Genomic DNA, 18671 nt, shown 5'->3' with positions numbered 1-18671 from the left:
TCCTCATGTTGCCCTCCCCTCAACTCCCCTCCTAAATTTCCTTACACCACCTCGCCAACACACCCCCAAGCTTAGCCCCAACCGAAATCTCCTCCAGCGAAACATCCACAACCCACATCTTCCCCTCCACCCCGCCAATCGCCTTGCCCCTCCCCGCGCCCCCAATCCCCGACGGCACCAGTAGTCCTAAATCAATCAGCCTCTCCCACGCGATGACCGCCACGCCCCGTCCCCAGACCCGCACCCCTCCGCCGACGGCCAGCATGCCCGCGCTGGCCGACTGCACACGTTGCCGCCCCATGAGCGAGCTGTACTCGTCGTACGCCATGGCGAAGTTGACCGTGTCTGCGTGCGCGACGATGTCGAGACGCGCCGCTGCGATGAGGAGCGCGAGGTCGAGGTCTGAGAGCGCTGGGAGGAGGTGGAGCTTGCATGGCGGCGGCGCGAGGGGAACGACGGTTGGTGCGCGGGGGATCTGAAGGGCGAGGTTTGTTGGCGAGAGCGTTGATAAAGGTAGGATGCAGGTGTTGAGGAATCCCATGACCGATTTTGTCGTGTAAAAGTGACCTTTGAGAAGTAGTTGGAATGAATCTTGCTTGTAGAGTCGCTAATCAGGCAAGAAGAAGGAAAATGTAAGTAGAGATTCAACCATAGGAGGGAAATCTTCGTACCGCTTTCACTTACGTCGATTTTCTTTCCCCAATATTCCATAAACTCGTCAAACCCCTCAAGCTTGGTATCCATACCCTCATCGTACGCCTCGTCCTTATCCACCACCAAACCCTGACGGCACACTTCCCAGTAGGCCGCGATGTTACGAGGCGGTGCAATAAAGACATATCGATGGCTGAATCGACTCTTGACACGCTTCTCTAACATCTCGACAATGTCTACCCTCGTCGTACATCCCAGCACGGCGATGGGCGCCTTGCGCGCCTGAGCAATGTCGAACAGGTTATACAAGAGAGTCTGCCGTGGGTGGTAGGCGAACAAGTCGAACTCGTCGAGGACGAAGATGACCGCTTGCGAAATAACACCCTCATCCTCACCGGTAATTTCGGATGGGTGGGAGAGAAGCGCGAGGAGAGATGCCATTGTATCAGCGTAATTGGTCTGTTAAGAAAGGACGGCCCGCCCGCCCGTTAGCAAAATCCATCATCTGTAAATAGTTCTGGGAGCACTAACCCGATGGACTATATCATCGTCCACTTCCATCTCTTTCCCAAGCTGTCGCCATATATCCTTGACTGCAAGCTTGTCGTCCGTATGAATGAAACCATTAAGCCGAACAACGTGAAAGTTACCCTCATGCTTCTCGGACATGTTTGTGATGACATTCTCAATAAGCTGTACATCGTTAGCACCTCGTGATTGTTTTCGAAGGCGGGAAACGTATTTGGGAGAGTTTTAGACCTACAGTTGTCTTCCCCAAGCCCCTTCCGCCGATCAGAAGCATCGAGTTGCCTTCCCCAACCGAGATAGTTTGTTCCACCAACTGACTAACTTTGCTATAAGCCTCATCCAACCCCGTAAGCTTAAGCCGTCTCTGCCCAGTACATCGATCGACAAGAATGCGCTGAAGCGCCGGTAGATGCTTGTTGAGGTTCGGGATATCTGGGGCATCTGACGGCACCGGCACGACGGCAGAGGTTGATTTCTGTGGCGTCTTCGAAATATCATCCTGAGAGCAATTCTTGCATATCCAGTCACCCTCGGGGATGACGGGGACGTTGTGGCATTTCTGATGGAATCCAAGGTCGCAGTTGTCACAAAAGATGATCTCGTTTGGCGGTTTCGAATCGGGCTTCAAGCAGATTTCGCAGACTTCCTCGTCCTCTTCTTCCTCCTCCCGTTCCCCAGTCTCTAAAGGCCGTTCCGATTCTTCCGCTGCAGCTTTCCCAACTGGTTTCTGAGGCATTTCCGCCTTCTTAGCAGGCAGGTCTTCGAAGAATATCTCGACATCCTTTACGCCATTATCAAGTCCAAAGGCAACACTCTTTCGCCGTCTCGGCGTATCATCACCCGCCTTCCTCGATGGCGTAAGAATACCCTTGAGTGGAGTCCGCCCAACCTTCGTCGGGCTTTCAACCCGGGACTTCGACTGAAGTCCGCGACGAGGAGTTATTACAAGGTCTGGTGGATCCAAAGTCTTCTTTTTATTCTTGCTACCCGGCGGCCGACCGGGTCCTCGCTTCTTCTTCGCTGTAGGTGTGGTCGGAGGTTCGTCCAGTTGCATGAGACCGTATGCATCGCCGTTCGAAGTAGTGTCTTCGGGCTCGTTCTCGTCGACGTCCATGGCCTCGGTGGCCGCAGAGTTCCTTCGACCTTCTCGCTTCTTTGGTGTTCCCGTCCCGTTCTGAGGTGCCGCTAAACTGTTCCTCCCCTTCTTAGATGGCGTCGTCACAGTCCCCTCTCCATCCGACCCAGGAAAATCATACACACTCTTTCCCTGCTCCCCTAGAATCGTGGCTCTCGGCGGCCGACTCCTCCTCGCTGGCACAGTCGCCGCCTTCGCAACATTATCTTCCCCCGTCACCTCCTTCCCTGCTCTTGTAAGGGATATGGCCGCGGACAAGGTCTCCAGAAACGACTTCTTACGGACCCCACCGCGGCCTCCGCTGGCGCCATTGGCGGCCGGGGTCGCCACAGAATCATCTTCAACTTTGCGCTTCTTCGCAGCCGATCCGTTAGTGGTAGAATTTCCCGTCGACGCCGGCCTGCCGCGCTTTCGTCGGAGGGAACCCCCGTTCTTGTCCATTTGTGCTTAGCTTTGGTCCCCTTGATTGCATCCGCCGTGCCGCCATTAAGGAGCGATAAAAAGACTTGATCAAGCGTGTGATGCGGCGCACACGAGTTCGTTGGGACTGGGGGTCGGGGATGGGAACAGACTGGAGCGTTCGTGGTCTTGAAGCTCAAGGAGAGAATCTGCAGGGGCGCTGGAAGATGTGAGCTGTCGTCCAATTGAACGCATCTCCAGAAGTGGTTTTGGCGCTGACGCGCTGGACACGCGCCGAATTAAAGCGACCAGCACCATGCCAAATACAGTGTAAAAACTGACATGTCGGTATTATGCACAGTACCTTTGTCTTCTTCATCAACTTCATTTCGAGAATTTCAGACTCTCGAGATATCAAAGACGTCGCCTGATATCAACTTTCCAAATAAAGTAGAAAATTTAAAATAAATAAAGATGAAAAATATAAGGTGGCAGCAGGAGTAATTTTCTATATACATTATTACATATATAAAGCCTAGCTATGGGGAATTAATAAGGGGAGGGAACAAAAAAAGAAAAGCTCGCTCGCGGTTCGCTCCCAGATCGAATCCCGGTTGCTTGCCACGAGCTACGACAATTGCAATTTTCTAACCTTCTGAGCGCTCCAATAACCACTTGGCCACTGGTCGTAGTGTCACCACTGCTTGAGCTGCTCGGTTGGAAAGTCCTTCCATACCATCGTATATAAAGGCATGGTGTGTGCAGATTACACATCAGCCTTGAGAGGGAGGCGACGAGGGACGTTGGAGGCAAGCTTGAGTCGAGATCTATTCATTGATCCGGGATCTACCTGTACAGACTCTATAAAGACTTTTCGAGAACCGACTCTTGAGGGTAAGTGTAGAACCCCTTAAGAAGGAAAGCTCAGAAGAAAAAGAAAGCGGAAAAGAGGACGAAAACAAGCGGCCCATGTCCATCGAATGATCTACTTTATATCCAAAAAAGAGCACTGGCTAGCCCTCCCCCTGAAAATGCCCCATTCCTCTAAACGCCTTAACCTGGTGGTGAAAACAACAAAATAAATCAAACAAAGCAAAGAAAGCAACCCAGCCTCCGTCCCTCATGTGTTCGAGGAGTGCTTCTAGATGCCAAACCATCCCTTGGCCCTTTCGTAAACGTAGAAGCTCACCGCGACCATGGGTATCACTTTGACGTATCCAATCGTCAAACCGACGAAGAAGCCGCGGAAGCCCTTCTCCCGGAATATTATCCCCGCCGTCTCCGCGACTCGCATCCGGTGACCGTCGCCAACCACGGCGCCGACTTGCATGCGCCGCCGGATGATCTCCATGGGATAGGACACCGTCTGCGAGATCATACCCGCCAGCCCACCGGCGGTAAGTTCGGCCCAGGATCGCAGAGGGACGGCCTTGCCCTTGGGCGCGTTCTTGCGGCGCGGCAGCGTGGTCCACTTGGCGATCGAATGGTGCCTAAACAGGTCTCCGACGGTGTCGTGCGTTAGGAAGGACATGCCGGCGTACGGAACCATGCCAAGCATCGTAGGAGCGAAACCTCTGTAAAAGTTGAGGAAACCGCCGCGAGTAACCGCGGAAACCGCGGAAGAGGCACTCGTAGCGCCAGGGGGCTCATTGTAGATTTGCTTGCTCATGGAAGCAAAGGACGTCCCGCCGACTCTCTTAGTCTCGAAGGCCATACGGACCCTAATAAGCTCGAGGGGGTAAGTGCAGACAACGGAGGTGGCTCCGGCAAGAGATCCACTGATAAACCGACGGAAGGGCGTCTCTTGGCCCTTGTGCTGGATCACAACAGAACGGATTTGTTCATACACGAGGAATTTGATGGCCGCGTAAGGGAAAATTCTCAGCAGGGTCGCGGAATGGCCGCGGAAAAGTCCAGTAGGTCCATCGTGGTGGTATATGTCCCGCAGAGTTGCCGCGACACCGGCCCAAGATCCCGAGTATTTCGCATATGTAGGATTACTGGACTGGAAGAGAATCTTGACTCGATCCAGAGGGGCGACGATCGTCTTGGCCTACACTCGAAAATTTAGATTAGTCTCAGAAGAAATGGCTTGAAAATTCTCCATTGCTGCTTAGGGAGGCAGGAAAAAAAAGAAGAGGACAGAAAAAGCAAAGAGATATAACCATACCGCGCAACCCGCCATTCCCCCCGCAACTCCCGAGCGCCATAGATATCCAACAGTGCGAGTCTTCTTCCGGAACTCTACCGTATCATCGCCAGGAGGGGGCGTGGAGATGGTCGAAGGCTTCTTGGTCATAGAAAGGGACGTCTCATAGTTCTGCCCCTGTGTGCTCTGTGTCACCGACATCGACGCATTCTCCAAACTTGCGGGAGGCATTCCGCTGCCTCCCTTTCCCCCAACTGTGACGTTGGAGGATGTAACGGTGGTTTGAGATGGGGTCGGAGCCTCCGCGCTTGGCCCGTCAGTCGCTTCGAAGAGAAGAACAATCTCGTCAGAAGAAGTCAGGATATGATCGTGTGGGGCTCGATAAAAGGAGGAATCTGGAGATCTGGAGTCTGGAGTCCGGAGTCTGGGGGAGGGGAAAGGTTTTGGAGGACCCTAGTGAAAAATGCCTTGCCGTATCAATAATCGTTCGTCCCCGGCAGACGTTCGGGATTGTGTGAAGGGCGATAAAGAAATAGGAATTTCGGCTTACGAGAGGGACTCAAAATATTAGAGATTTAGACGTCATGGTACAAGCACACTAACAATTGAACAGATTTTGCGGGGTCATGATTGGCCAACACGTGCCTGTCTGGGGTCTCCGCAAGTACATGCTGCAACATGTGTGCCTTCCCCAAGCCGAAGATTGCCGACCCGTCTTTTCTATTCGGCACAACTCCAACTCCAACCAGCAAACGTCTCCGAGGACTGCACTGGACTGCACTGGGCCGACTCCGAAATGGTCGACTCCGTGCACATCCTGACCTTGGTGTAGGGCCCAGGGGCTCCAGGGACGCGTGACTTGATCTCCAACATCACATTTGGCTTAGCTCGCGCAGAACAAAAAGGAGGGGAAACGCATTTCCATTCCTCCGCCCCAACAAATGGAGCGGAGAAGTGCCCCACGTTCGTCCATCCTCTATGAGAACGAGTCCAAGTCTGTCGTGTGCGTCGATCTGCCCAGGTCCATCGAAGAGGCCCAAGCCCCGCACCACCTCCAGACGACCAATCTGCGGAGGTTGATTTCCTCGCCTCCAATCTCGACTCCGTTCCCGAACCCGGAGCCCAGAAATAATGCCACCGCCCACTTTGGGACCGCCTCGCCAGCTGCCCAGCTCTCGCAGCTGATGACTTGCGCCGCTGTGGAATCTGCGCTGCGGGATTTGGAGCTGAACTTTTCGCGGCCTTTTTGCTTACCGCGGGCAGTCACGCGACCCGACCTCCAAACTTCGCCGACCACATCATCCGCGTCATATTTTGCCCCGGAAAACTCGCATATGCTTCATGGTTCCATAAAGTCGATGAGGCAGGAACTGGTATCTACAGCTCCGTTATTTGATCTCATCATTATGGACCCGCCCTGGCCTAATCGGTCGGCGAAGCGAAAGCGAGGGGGGTATTCGACCTGCTATGGACGTGAAGATACCCGCAGATTACTATCGCTCATTCCCATCTCAACGCAGCTAGCACCTGGCGGCGTTGTTGCCATATGGGTTACTAATAGTCCCAATATGACAGAGCTTCTAACCGCTCACAATGGCCTCTTGAAAGAATGGGGCCTGGTGCCGGTGGCGGAGTGGATATGGTTGAAGGTCACATCGGCCGGTGAGCCCATATGTGACGTTCAATCGAACTGGAGGAAACCCTGGGAGAGACTTCTCATAGCGAGGAGGAAGGGCCAGGCCCACTCTGCCCTAGACATTGTCGACAAAAAGGTCATCGTCAGCGTTCCAGACGTGCACTCGAGGAAACCTAGCCTGAAGCGTTTATTCGATGAGATTATGCCTCCGGACTATCAAGCCCTGGAAGTATTTGCACGATACCTCAGTGCCGGGTGGTGGAGTTGGGGCGATGAAGTGACAATGCATCAATCAGACGAGCATTGGACTAAATACCCTGACGTAGAGGTGAGATCGGAAGAGGCAATTGATCAAGCAGACTAATAGATTCAAAAATAAATGTCTATCCCAGTATACATTCAGAATATTGTACATCTTTCGGGCATGGTGATATAATGCTACAAGGTATTCCCGCAAGCCATGCCGACTTCTTGGTAAATCTCCGCTTTCCATGAGAAAGCTCTCATCCAAAGTGCCTAGTGATCAAAACTAATCACTTATTCTTTCGTCTTCGCCGCCTCCTCTTGTTTCTCCTCCTCTTTTCCTTGCGTCTCGCTCGTCGCCGATTCCTTCGCCTTCGGCGCCACACTGTCCCACTTCACGTCCAAAGCCACGCCATTCTCCCACTTCTTCTTACCCTCCAACAGCTCCCTCGCCAACGCCCTATACTTCTTCTCCTCCTGCGTCAGCGGCCCGTCGCTAGCTAGCGGGATATTCCCCTTGTACCGCTCCTTCCGGAGCCTGTCCTGATCCGCAAGCATCTTCTCGCGCTGCTTATACAGCGCCGCGTCCCAGGGGGATAGGTCCTTGGGCACCTCGGGCCACACGAAGGGCTTCGTCATCTCGACCGTCATGTACTTCTCCGCCGGCGGGCGCACGTAGCGGCCAGCGTCGTTCTTAATGGGGGCTACCTGGCGGCGCACGAAGGACCGCACGGCCGTCACTTCGACATTGTAGAGGTTCCAGAGGTAATCGCGGAGGTCGAACTTTGTGAAGCGGAGGGGGACTTGGAAGGTGGCCCAGTCGGGAGGCTGGTTGTCTTTGCGGATGAGCGTTATGACATGGTTGGGGCTGTTTTCGCGGGTTAGCTATCACGCGTCCTTGGTTGACTCCTGCAGGATCCGTTTTTGAGGGTCAATTGGCATGGAGCCGACGTACAGGAAGACTTGTTTTTGTCCGAGCTTGAAAGCTGGAGCTTTGCGGGCCACTGCGGAGGCCATTGCGATCACATTCGTGGGGGACGAGTATTGATACCGAATTCAAAGCTAAGCAATGGACCAATTTTTGGGACAGGATTTTCTGTCGAATGGTGATGGAGATATGTGGCTGGTGTGCGGCTTGTGGCTAGTGGGCTGAGCTTGGCGTCTTGCGGGATTGGTTGTGGCGTCCCTAACAACAACGGTAGTTACCTTCGTAAACACCGGCGACTTCATGGACTCGGAAATCCGAAAGATAGAATCTTGAACCTTCATTTCAAAATTACTCAGAACAAAAATCGAGAACACATTTCCTCATCGAGAATTTAGTAAAAATCGATTGTTGTGAACTCGATCAGAACTTGTTAAATAGACCATCACCAATCTGACCCTGATTGCCCTTTCGAGCGAGTGAAATTGATCGAAGAGACCGATCGCCAGCCGCTATGTTGCATTCCTCGAACTGGAATACCTCCCCGATGAAGCCATTTGAATCGCCAACCTTAAAGAACGAGGACGCAAAGACGGCGAGATCGGAGGCGGTCCAGGTCAACACGACCATACTCTCTGCCAGGTCTAATCGCAGACCGGTCTTTCCTATGGAAATCGTCTAAATTTAAGACCTCGAGGAACAAAGTAACGGCTGAGGCTCCTACCAATTTGGGCATTTACAATCTTCCTTCTCTTGCTCTTCGCCTATCGTTAAGTCCTCCTGTCTCGCAAAATATATGAGATTTGTCGTTCATAACTTGGAATACTAGAAATGGATCCAGATCCAAATCTATTAAAACGCTCCTGGTTGAGAGGGACCCCTCTCCATTATATACATATCACATTCCCAATATTAAGTTAATAAGTCGTAAAACTCGCCACCCCCTTGTTCATCGTCATCCTCTTCCAACTTTCCCTCGTGTGAGATATGTCCCATATCCTATCTCTAAGAGGGTTAACTTCTGTACAGCCAGAAATCTTGACTGAACTTGCTTCTCGTTGACCTGAAATGACATATTCAGGAGCTTGCGAACCGAACAAACTGGAGAGGGCGACATTGGCAAAGTCTCCTGGGCGATTGGCGTAGGTCCTCCCCCTTGACAAGCACTCCGCTCTCTGTGGCGATCCCTCGTTGTCACGGTGGCAGAGCATCAATGTAATAAGGCTTGCCTTACGACGGGTCTGCGGTGGCGTCTCAGAAAGTCACAACTCTTAGCCATCGGGTACTCTCTTTTCTGGCGGAGAGCTATCCAAATCGGGCAATAATTATCCTTAGGCGGTCACTGCGAAAAGCCGTCATGAAGCCAGGGATCGTTGAGGAGTTCTTTCGCCGTCTGTCGCTCCTTGGGACTCCATCTGAGCATTCGCTTCACAAACTCGATAAACATCCTCTTCTCTTCCCCATCTATGACATCGATAGTGCCTTCGAAACTGAAGCCTGGGGATACGAGACTCGGATCCTTTAATTTGCCTGGAGAAACTGTTAGACTAGACAACGTTCGCTACAAGAAAAAAACCAAAACCATACCATCACTCTCATAGAACATTGATGTTCGTTGACCCTGACGTAAAAGGTCGTCTGGAGCCTTCCCCAGAAGACTAGTGATTTGTGCGAGATGACGCTGGTCATCATATTCGCCTGTAGTTGGATCTACCAGGTCAAAGAGCTTCTTTCCTTGGAGAAGATCCCACAGCTATCCGGAAGTTATTTTCGTCAGCCGTCACCGCAATTAAAGGCTTAGAATTTTCCATGTTTCCATACCATCACCCCCAAACTCCAAATATCCGCGCTGTAAGTATACCCAGCATCGAGGACCACCTCGGGAGCCCGGTACAGTTCAGCCTGGATACAGCCAGAGTGTGGGACGTCTCCTCGGACAGACAATCCAAAGTCGGTGATCTGAACGATCCCCGTAGGTCTCAAAAGCCGGCCGTAGTTATTCCGCGAAAGATAGATTGTTCGCTCATCCAGAACTTTCTGGGGTAAGGGATGGTCATACTCATCACGGACGTCGCGTTCCAGGATTTCTGGGTCCTCAAGTTTCACCATTATGTTGCTTGGCTTAAGATCTATTCTCGGTAAGAAAATGGCGTTTATAGCAATATAATCAGGCTCACCAGTATGTATCACTTGGCATTCCGTATGGAGATAGTCGAGTCCCTGGAGGATCATCTGAAGTATCACCTTCAGAACATCTGAGGGTATTACCCCGTCTACAAATCGACGGCAATAAAGCCAAAGCGGTTCGCGGAGAGGCTCGAATACCAAGCAGACATGATCTTGGTCACCATTGTCTATAGCAAAGGAGTCAACCAGCTTCCTCACGAAGTGCCAGCCTTCATGACTAGAATACTCTTTCGAGATGTGCTGGAGAATAGCAAGCTCAGACTTGGCTGTGCCTTTGAGGGAGTGGTGGTCCTTGGCATTTATCTTGATGGCCACATAGCGCTCTTTTAACCATCGACATCTATCTGGCCAGTTAGGGAGGGGGGAATATTTACTGAGAAGGGAAAAAACCGACCGACATAGATCCCTGGCAAGCCATACGGTGGAACTGGAGCCGTAACCAACTTTCGTTGCAAGTTGATACCTATCGTTGAGAATTTGGCTAAGGAAGGCTGGGTAAAATCGGTCGGGGCTATAATACGGAGTCTTCTCTTCTTCGACCAGCTCTTGGGGGTTCAGTCGTGAGGCTAACGCCGGCGATGGAGGCCATGGTTGATGGTACAAGGCAGCCACGACGGGCCAGTTTCTACGTTTAGGGGTGAACATTTGGGAAAGGCGGGAAAATATGATCGGTGTTGACGGCGCGCCGTTCATCATCAGTTATGGATCAATTGACAGCTTCGATATTACCAGGTGAAGAACGTTCAATGATGAGTTCCATGGGAAGGTAGCAGCTAATGTGCTTACTTAAGCTTAATGAACCGGTCCGAGACTCATCACGCCAAATGGTTTTTCATCCACACCATTGGTATCACAATTGCGCCTTCTTTACGGCGGCTATCTGGCACCATTCATTGACTAGACTCAGTATCGCAGATGCCAAATATAATTTACCAAGTCTATAAATATTCTTTCGGGGGCGGGGCTCGAGTCTATGCGGTGTCCACATTCGTACTGGATCCTAACCGCGCGGCAAGTCGTACATTTTGATGCCATGTCGATCTTGAAATTGGCGAGGCGTCAAATGATACGCCCAGCTTGCCACACAACCAAGTCGAGCAGCACGGGTCATCAAATCCTGGCGGTAATAGACCAGATATTGGGCAGCTCAACGCTTGCCTCTCGTGTATATAGAGATTGCTCATCCTCGTTCTGATGATCTTTCGGTAATATCTAACCGTCAACAGCTACGATCTTGTTTATGATAATAGGTTCGGTTGTACTCGCGACATCCATGGGAGGTTTCCAGCTAACGATTGAATAGAAGATATGAGTCGATACTTTTCCACTACCGCTCGGGCCCTTCTCAAGTTCATTTGGAAGGGTACCGAACCCGTCGATAAGTATGAAACGTTGATTAAGAACAAGATTGCGAAGAATCCAAAACTGTCGGCAGCCGACACAGTTGAGATCGCGTAGGTTACGCCTATCTATCCTAGTTTGTGTGCCCTGACGCTTCTGCTAACGATAACAAAGGGGCCAGCCACATGCTTCCGAGGCCGACCCGAAGTTGCGCGTCTCCGGACAAATATTCCGGAATAATTCTCGTTTAACTTCGGTTCACGCCTATGATGATGGCACAGTGGAGTTCTCTAAGCAGGTTTATAATGAAGCGCAGGAAGACTAAGCCATGGTTCTATTTCGTTTGACATCAAGCCATCTGTTTGTTTTCATAGAATTTTATGTTTGGGAGTTGGGAAATCAGATCAACACGTAGCTCTAGAGGCCGCTTCGTCACGGTCCACCTGATCTTTGAATAGGACCCGCTGTATCGCTATTAGCCATCGCTCAAGAACACGCAGTCCTTCCTCGACTCCTCGCTGCAATGCGAGCCATCCTGTCAGGTCGGCAGATGCGGTGGCGGCGTCTGCTCGGCGGATCCGTTCCTCCTCCGGCGTAGATTGCGTCCCAGTTCTCTCCCCTCTAGTAGAGTGAGGGTGGGACTGGAACGACATCAATGTGACCCTGGAGGCTTCGGAGAACCCGCTCGTGAAACGGGTCTTTGGCATGCCACCTGGAAACCCTAACTATGTTCCGCGCCTGAGCAATGCTCAGATCGCGGCCTACTTACTGTTCACGTTCAATGGGGGCGAGACTGCTTATTTTGGGGCATCTTTCCCGATCGTCTCCGGTATAGAGATTCCCTACTTTGTTATCCGCTCAGTTGTGGCATTGCTACGCTAGATTTCAGCTCTCCACCCCCGTTTTGTTATGCACCCCTCAAGCTAACGATGGGCTATACTACTACTAGGTGCTGCTGAAGGCGGCCCAGATGAGATGGCCTACAGTCAGCAAAAAGTGTTTGGGGACCAACCCTTCAAGATCATGTCCGGTGGGCTTCATGGGTGCACTGTGGTATGTTCTTCGTCTACGGAAGGAAGATCAATCCTCCCTCGCCGGCATGTAACCTCAGGTTGCTGTCGTTTCACAGCGCGCCGTATGGATGGTATATCACCACAGTGCTTCTGGAATAATATATGTGCTCGCTGACTTGTTGCCGAGGCCCACTTCTGAGAGACATATTCCCATGGTAAGGATGACAACGACACCACGGACGACTCGGATTACCAGGCCTTCCGCCAGCGTGCAATAGACTTCATGGAAGGCAACGATGTTTTGAACCCCATCCCCAATGGTTACAAGGCTTACATCCCACCAATAGGCCCTCCCATCGACTGGAATCTCTTCAACTACGACGACGACGACGGCGACGACGACAAGGCGCAGATTTACATCATGATGCCGGTTCGAGATGGTCATTCAACCTCCGAAAAAAAGTTCCAGTATGGAAATCGCGTACAGACGGTCATCGATGCGGTGTCGCATGTCATTCCCGGCCGGTCAAAGAGGAGGATATACCCCTACAAGCGGCTGCGGTACCAGATTCCAGCGGAGTTTGCGCAGGTTAATACAAACCAGTGTGGGATGGCCCTATTCTAGTATGTTCCAAACAGCGACGGCCAAGGGCAGAGGGGTTGGAGGCTTTTCTTTGAGAATTCGAGGGTCGATGGGAAGGTGTGAGCCTGTGTGGCATTGAGATATGCATCGAGTCCAACCGTATTCTGCGGCGTTAATCGCGAGAGAGAACTGTCAAGAGCGTCCATAATCCGTTTCAGGCGGACAGGGATACTCGTCCAACCGATCAGGTTCCCTCCATAGTCGCAGACCCTTCCATGCTTGCTTTCTATGCTCCTTCGCATCAGGCCATATGGAATTCAGAATAGCCTCGTAGAATGGATCAATGTCATTGCTCAGTTTCTTCTCGGCCTCCTTCGTCTCCTCGGACTTGATCTCTGCTGTATAGTATTCGTCGCAGCCAGCTCTCCGGTTGCGAATTCGGACCCAGTGCCGGCCTAGGCACCGTGCAATCGTATAAAATGGCCTATCGACATACGCGCTCCCGAAATCCCCTGCACCGGTGGGGCGGACGCTAATAATTCGAGGAGTACGTTGGAAGGATAAGGAGTTGAAGATATCTGCTGCGACTGTATCGTCCACAGCAACATTTATGAATGCGTCGCGGAGGTATTTGGAAGCTATATCAACGTCGCTTTCGGGTAACTGCTTCTCGACATCAGTCAACTCTGGTTCAGCTTCTTCCATCGCATGGAGGTTGGAGCAGTCTAGGAGCAGGCTGAGGCAGTCGAGATGAGGCAGCTGGCTGAGAGCCCTGTAAGTTCGCACCTCTTCGGTGAGAATCTGCAGTGCAGCGAGACTCGTAGACGCGAAGAGAAGACGCAAGGACTGAAGCATGTTAAAGTCTGTGTGGTTGCTCCAAGCCGTGACGATCTGAGGGGTCAGGCATTCGCCGCCGACAAGTACCAAGTTCTCAAGTGCACCAAGTCCGTCATCGGGAAAACCGTGCGCATCGTTGCGGAAAAATCCTGCCCACGTGGGTCTCGGAGCTGATAGAGCCCTGTGGTGCTCGATGGTCTCATCTGGGCCCTTCACCCATATAGAAACAGTCCTTAGGGCGCAAAGTCTCCCAGCTACCATTCGCAGAATTGCTTCTTCATTGAAACTGATGCGGCCGCGCGAATCAAAGCCAGACGCAGTGCCACGCGCTCGAATGCTCGACAGGCATGGCGATGAGGCGAGGATGTATTCGTCAAGGTCGATATCGCGGAGACTGGACGCAGGCTGATAAAGACTGCGCAAAGAGAAACTGTGGACGTGTAGGCGGGGTCTCAATGGGTGGGTGTGTAGCACTTCAAGTATACATACTGGCACCTGGTCTTCGCATGCGTAGACGACGTCGGCGAGCTGGATCAGCTCCCCGATGAAGCTGGCTAAACAGGACCATGCAGCCTGATCTCGCACCCGGTCTTGCCCGGCCGAGCCAGGTCCCGTAGGATCAAAGTCGACTGGTTCCCGGGCCGGCCCCCAAAAGTCGCCGTCGTCGTCGGGCGGCCAGTAGTCATGCACAGGGCCATTCGCTCCCTGCAAGCTCGGCTGTTCACCGTGGTCGCCACCAGATTGCCTTTCACCAGATGCGGCGCGTGACATCGAGCCGCGAATCTCGAGTCGTCTCACGTAGGGCACATTGTCACGAGCTGCCAACACATCCGTCAGAGTCGCAATATCGCTGCGTAGCTTCTGGGGGCCTTTAACCACGAGATGCACTGTTTGGAGGCGGAATCTTGTGGTTAAGCCGGCGAGCCGAGTACTCGTTAGGGAGAGGGCGAGCAGGCCGCGTCGTCCGGCCTTGTCTCGTGTTAGGCGCCCGCAAAGCTCATCAAGTACGTGTAGTGGGAGATCTTGCAGCCGATTTGGCACCATCGGGGTGGACGTCATAGTAGAGACCGCCATCTAAGGCGTGAAAATTACCGGATTGGGTTTCGATGGAAACAGTCAAGACATTCTGGTTGGGATGGAATTGAGAGGAAACAAAACAAATTTAATAGAAATGAGACGGGATAGTGCAGCCTACCCGCACACCACGTAGATAAAAAGGAAACAGGTGTAGCCGATAGTCTGTAACAGTTCCTGCAAGAAGCCGCCGCAATGCCCCCACAGGAGTGGACGGGTGTCGGATCGGTTGATCAATGGAAACAATGGTAGAACGCGTATAGAAGAGACATCTAAATAAGGACAGGTGAAGAATCATGTAAGTGTCTAATATGGGACACTTAAGCATACAAAATAAGTAGTAAAACTGTCCGAAGTCACCATGCAAGATGATCCGTAAGAACAGGTAAAAGATGCCGATTGATAAAAATGACTTGTCGAACTTGTTGTTGCTCCCTCCTGATGAGAGGAAGGAAAAGAAAGAGTAATGCCAGCTATAATCAAAATAATAGAAATTAAATTAAAGAACCTCAGTTAGATTTCGGAGACCGTTACCTCTTTCTATCAGTAATAATCGGCGAACCCATTTCAATACTAGTAAAATCTACTCTAAAAGAAAAGCCTCTGAAGCGCCAGACTAGTAGGTGTGTCGGTGACGACCAGCGAATCCCTGGTGTTATATGTCTCTTCCCCCAATCCTTTCCTTTTGGCTTCTTGTTTCTTTTTTTTTTTTTTTTTGTCCTTACAATCACTCTCCAACTTCATCCTTTCCAAAGGATACTTGGGAGAACACCCTGCGCTACTAACATTTTCGAACAGACATTGAGACAGGGTTGGAGGTGTTATCAGCTACAAGGACCGTTTTCAGAGTTCTTCAGGGCTGAAGAAGGAGGAGGACCCGGATCCTACGGAACTGGTGCATTCTGCGGATAAACGGCGCGTGCCGTGGGCTCCCAATTCTATGTACGAACACTGAGAGAAGACTGCTGTGCACTCGGCCTTGCTTCTCGGCCTTGAACGTCGGACCTATTCTCCGAATGAAAGAATGACGGCGGACGGGACAATGTGAATCGCACACCCTGTCCGGAGACTAAGATCTTAACCGATAGCGCTCGTAAGACGCAATTTATAAACCACTTGATACATTCGAATCGAGCAAGTACGTGCACCTGCAAGGCCAGATTACAGTATACACACATCTTCAAGATCGTCATTAAGCATAGCGTCCACGTCTGGGCCAGGCTTCTCAGCCTCACTTCCACCAAACCCGAGTGCCTCCCATATCATGTCCTTGATTCCTCAGACCTTCAATTCCCCAACCACTTCCTTATATCCCTCCAGGATCTGTGAAGCTCGGGCTTCGCTCCGAGGCTTGAACGACATCTGGAACGGATCCGGCTCCAAGAGGGCATGGCTATTACTCGCCAGGGTGTCAATTGGGACCTCCTTACCCGTCCTCGGGCAAGTCTTGGGCGCCATGTTGAACCCCCAGCAGAGAGCCGCGCCGCAGACGAACAACTCATCGTCGATTAGGGTGTTGCCCAGGCATTTTCGGCGGCCCCAGCCAAAAATGTGCAAGCCCAAGCCTTCCCGGAAATTCGGGTACCGCGTTAGAGGTTCCTGATATGTGGGCCAACCGGGTTCGAGCCATCTCTCGGGGCGGTAGCGCTCCGGGTCGGGATATTTGGACGGCGAACGACTCAGGGCCCTAATATTGACATCAGCATAATCAATGATCTGGAGCGCAACTCCACCGACATGCAATCTCTCAAGGGGGGGCTCACCATTCGCACGCGATGATATTAGTGCCCTTCTTGATTTTCACACCTTGGTATTCATCATCCCTTTCGGCTTGGTGAGCAACACCTGGAAGGTTCCGATTAGCAAAATACACCACAGTGGTGATGGGCCAAGTGACACACGACACACCTAAGGGCACATTGGGCCTCCACCTCACTGTTTCCTTTAAACAAGCCCTTACTGTAGGCAAGTCAGGGAAGTCCTCAATAGTGGGCATCCGACCACCACACACACGGTCAATCTCCTCCTGCGCCTTCCTTTGCCACTCCGGATGCAGCGCCATGGCCATAAGGAAGAACTTGAGCGGCCCTGAATTAGTAATAACGCCAACCAAGTTCAAGAACCCAATCATGCAGCTCGCAAACACGGCCTGATCGTCGTCCTGCTCTACATCCCAGTTGCCCTCCTTGCGCACCTCTTCAAAGTACCGATAAGCCCAGGTATCAGCCGGCAGGTCGCCCCGCAGAAAACGTTCCCTGGCGATGTGGAAGTTACTGAGCCACCAGGCGCGCTGCGTGGCCTCACGCTTGACCTCAAATTTCTTCCACGGGTTGATGGGGAACGGAATGTGCCAGAGGGGCGTTATAGTGTTGGTTATGGGGCCGGAAACGGACATAGCGTTCATCGTCTGCTCGGCGCTCTCGCCGTTGAGCTTGCCTTCAAACGCCCGGTCCCAGGTAAGACGACTCATAATGCGCCCGCAGTACTCGCGAGTGTTGGAGTAAAACCGCTCGGGGTCGACCAGCAGCGTGACGAGATACCGCTTCGTCTCCCGCTCAATGTGCTGGTAGAAATGGTGTCTGTAAGCCTCAGTCATGGCTGCGTGGACCCATTTGCGTTGTCGAGCCCAGGTGTCTGGGAAGTGAGTGAAAGTCAGACATGGGACTCAAATATCGGTGAAAAGATCTTCGGGCGGGAGCAGAATTGAGGCTCACCATTACGGTCCATCAGTGCAGAGTATGCTGGACCCTCTTTATGTCCAATGAGGGACCTGATCTGAGGACGGCCAGAGTAGATGTTACCCCTCTTGACAAGAAGCTCATGGGCAATCTGCTCATCAGACACGATAATGAATGTCTGGTTCAAGGCTCTGGTCTGATAGATAGGTCCATGGATGTCTGCCCACTCCTTGAACTTCAACCATATTGAGAACCTGGGCACATCATGGACGCGGCCGACAATGGGGAATTGCTTAGGCCCAGGGAACTTGGGGGTAGGGGCGAGGCGCTTCCTCCTCCATGACAGCAGCTGCTGCAACACGGAGAAGAAGAGAATTGGGGCGGCGAAATAGAGTAAAGCCAACTCCATCTTGTTTGATGTTAGGACGGAAAGCAGAGAGCAGAAATCAGAGGCCTCTTGAAAGCCTAGGGTGTCTCAGCCCACTCGTCGAAGCAATAGCTGGTGCCCGGGGGCGGCAAGCAATTTCTATATGTGCTCACGTTCGAGACTTCCCCCCAAGCGGCCTTTGCGAGGCCCACAAGCTCCATTCAAGGAGTGGCCACCGCAGCATAAGCAGACACCAGGAATCGGCCCAAGTCTCGTAGATCCCCTTCCTGTCTTACTTACCACCTCCCCATGCAAAGGGGCAAAGCTCTGGGGATAGTCCGTCAGCTGCGGTTTGCATGTGAGCCTATCGACTGGGTTCGTGCCTTGGTAACTGGTGGTAGGTGGTGATATCCGTCACTGGAGGCGGACTCCCGAGGTCAAGCTGCAACACTACCGTAAGGCCGGATGGCGAAGAAGGTGGGACGAAGAAGATGAACCTCTGAGACGGAGGAAACCCTGAGCGCGCGTGGGGTCTATAGGGCCAACAACTTTCGCCCAGGTATACTTCCTTCCGCTGCATACTGGTAACGAGTAGTGGATTGCATATGAATTGACATATATTACAGCCCAGTACTTGTCCGTTAACCCTGGCGGCGTCCATTTGTGCGAAATAGGCACCCTGTCGCGTTCTTCCAATCGACTTCGATAATTTTGAGACTCCGACAGCAAGCAAGGTCACCAAGTACCTTGACGTATGGAGGTAAAACCCATTAGGTATGGCCCAACGTTTTTTTTTTGGTTGAGCATAATCAGAGATACAGAGCGTTCCCGCAGTGTAAGCGCAATAGGACAGAAGAGGAAGCATCTACATAAATAAATATCCGCACCTAAGACACGCCATCGGGCCTTTCTGCCCCTCCGC

General features: G+C 52.1%; 7 protein-coding genes and 1 pseudogene across 7 annotated transcripts; 2 read left to right on the top strand and 6 right to left on the bottom strand.

Moving 5' to 3' along the window:
- Nucleotides 1-31: 31 nt before the first annotated feature.
- SAPIO_CDS7263 (Origin recognition complex subunit 4) lies at nt 32-2758 on the bottom strand (the record flags this gene model as incomplete). The annotated part of the gene is made up of 4 exons (XM_016789154.1): nt 32-607; nt 685-1113; nt 1186-1347; nt 1418-2758. 4 exons carry the CDS (start codon nt 2756-2758, stop codon nt 32-34), a joined length of 2508 nt encoding a protein of 835 aa, XP_016640981.1.
- Nucleotides 2759-3857: 1099 nt separating this feature from the next.
- SAPIO_CDS7262 (Mitochondrial carrier protein LEU5) lies at nt 3858-5066 on the bottom strand (the record flags this gene model as incomplete). Its single annotated transcript, XM_016789153.1, has 2 exons — nt 3858-4769; nt 4887-5066. The coding sequence occupies 2 exons, from the start codon at nt 5064-5066 to the stop codon at nt 3858-3860; spliced, it is 1092 nt and encodes a 363-aa protein (XP_016640980.1).
- A 740-nt stretch (nt 5067-5806) lies between these two features.
- Nucleotides 5807-6865, top strand: SAPIO_CDS7261 (annotated as a pseudogene; the record flags this gene model as incomplete).
- Nucleotides 6866-7038: 173 nt separating this feature from the next.
- On the bottom strand, nt 7039-7761 carry SAPIO_CDS7260 (uncharacterized protein; the record flags this gene model as incomplete). Its single annotated transcript, XM_016789152.1, has 2 exons — nt 7039-7612; nt 7700-7761. The coding sequence occupies 2 exons, from the start codon at nt 7759-7761 to the stop codon at nt 7039-7041; spliced, it is 636 nt and encodes a 211-aa protein (XP_016640979.1).
- Nucleotides 7762-9008: 1247 nt separating this feature from the next.
- SAPIO_CDS7259 (uncharacterized protein) lies at nt 9009-9778 on the bottom strand (the record flags this gene model as incomplete). Its single annotated transcript, XM_016789151.1, has 3 exons — nt 9009-9199; nt 9257-9422; nt 9491-9778. The coding sequence occupies 3 exons, from the start codon at nt 9776-9778 to the stop codon at nt 9009-9011; spliced, it is 645 nt and encodes a 214-aa protein (XP_016640978.1).
- A 1386-nt stretch (nt 9779-11164) lies between these two features.
- On the top strand, nt 11165-12835 carry SAPIO_CDS7258 (uncharacterized protein; the record flags this gene model as incomplete). The annotated part of the gene is made up of 5 exons (XM_016789150.1): nt 11165-11310; nt 11372-11495; nt 11677-11791; nt 12147-12250; nt 12431-12835. The coding sequence occupies 5 exons, from the start codon at nt 11165-11167 to the stop codon at nt 12833-12835; spliced, it is 894 nt and encodes a 297-aa protein (XP_016640977.1).
- A 150-nt stretch (nt 12836-12985) lies between these two features.
- SAPIO_CDS7257 (uncharacterized protein) lies at nt 12986-14689 on the bottom strand (the record flags this gene model as incomplete). The annotated part of the gene is made up of 2 exons (XM_016789149.1): nt 12986-14035; nt 14120-14689. 2 exons carry the CDS (start codon nt 14687-14689, stop codon nt 12986-12988), a joined length of 1620 nt encoding a protein of 539 aa, XP_016640976.1.
- A 1293-nt stretch (nt 14690-15982) lies between these two features.
- Nucleotides 15983-17791, bottom strand: SAPIO_CDS7256 (uncharacterized protein; the record flags this gene model as incomplete). Its single annotated transcript, XM_016789148.1, has 4 exons — nt 15983-16391; nt 16468-16549; nt 16613-17338; nt 17419-17791. The coding sequence occupies 4 exons, from the start codon at nt 17789-17791 to the stop codon at nt 15983-15985; spliced, it is 1590 nt and encodes a 529-aa protein (XP_016640975.1).
- Nucleotides 17792-18671: the final 880 nt, after the last annotated feature.

The sequence above is a fragment of the Scedosporium apiospermum genome, assembly GCF_000732125.1.
Source record: "Scedosporium apiospermum strain IHEM 14462 chromosome Unknown SEQ_SAPIO_0110, whole genome shotgun sequence".
NCBI classification, from domain to species: Eukaryota; Fungi; Ascomycota; class Sordariomycetes; order Microascales; family Microascaceae; genus Scedosporium; species Scedosporium apiospermum.
Note: the sequence above shows the minus strand (reverse complement) of the source record. Positions and strands in the feature narration are given on the sequence as shown.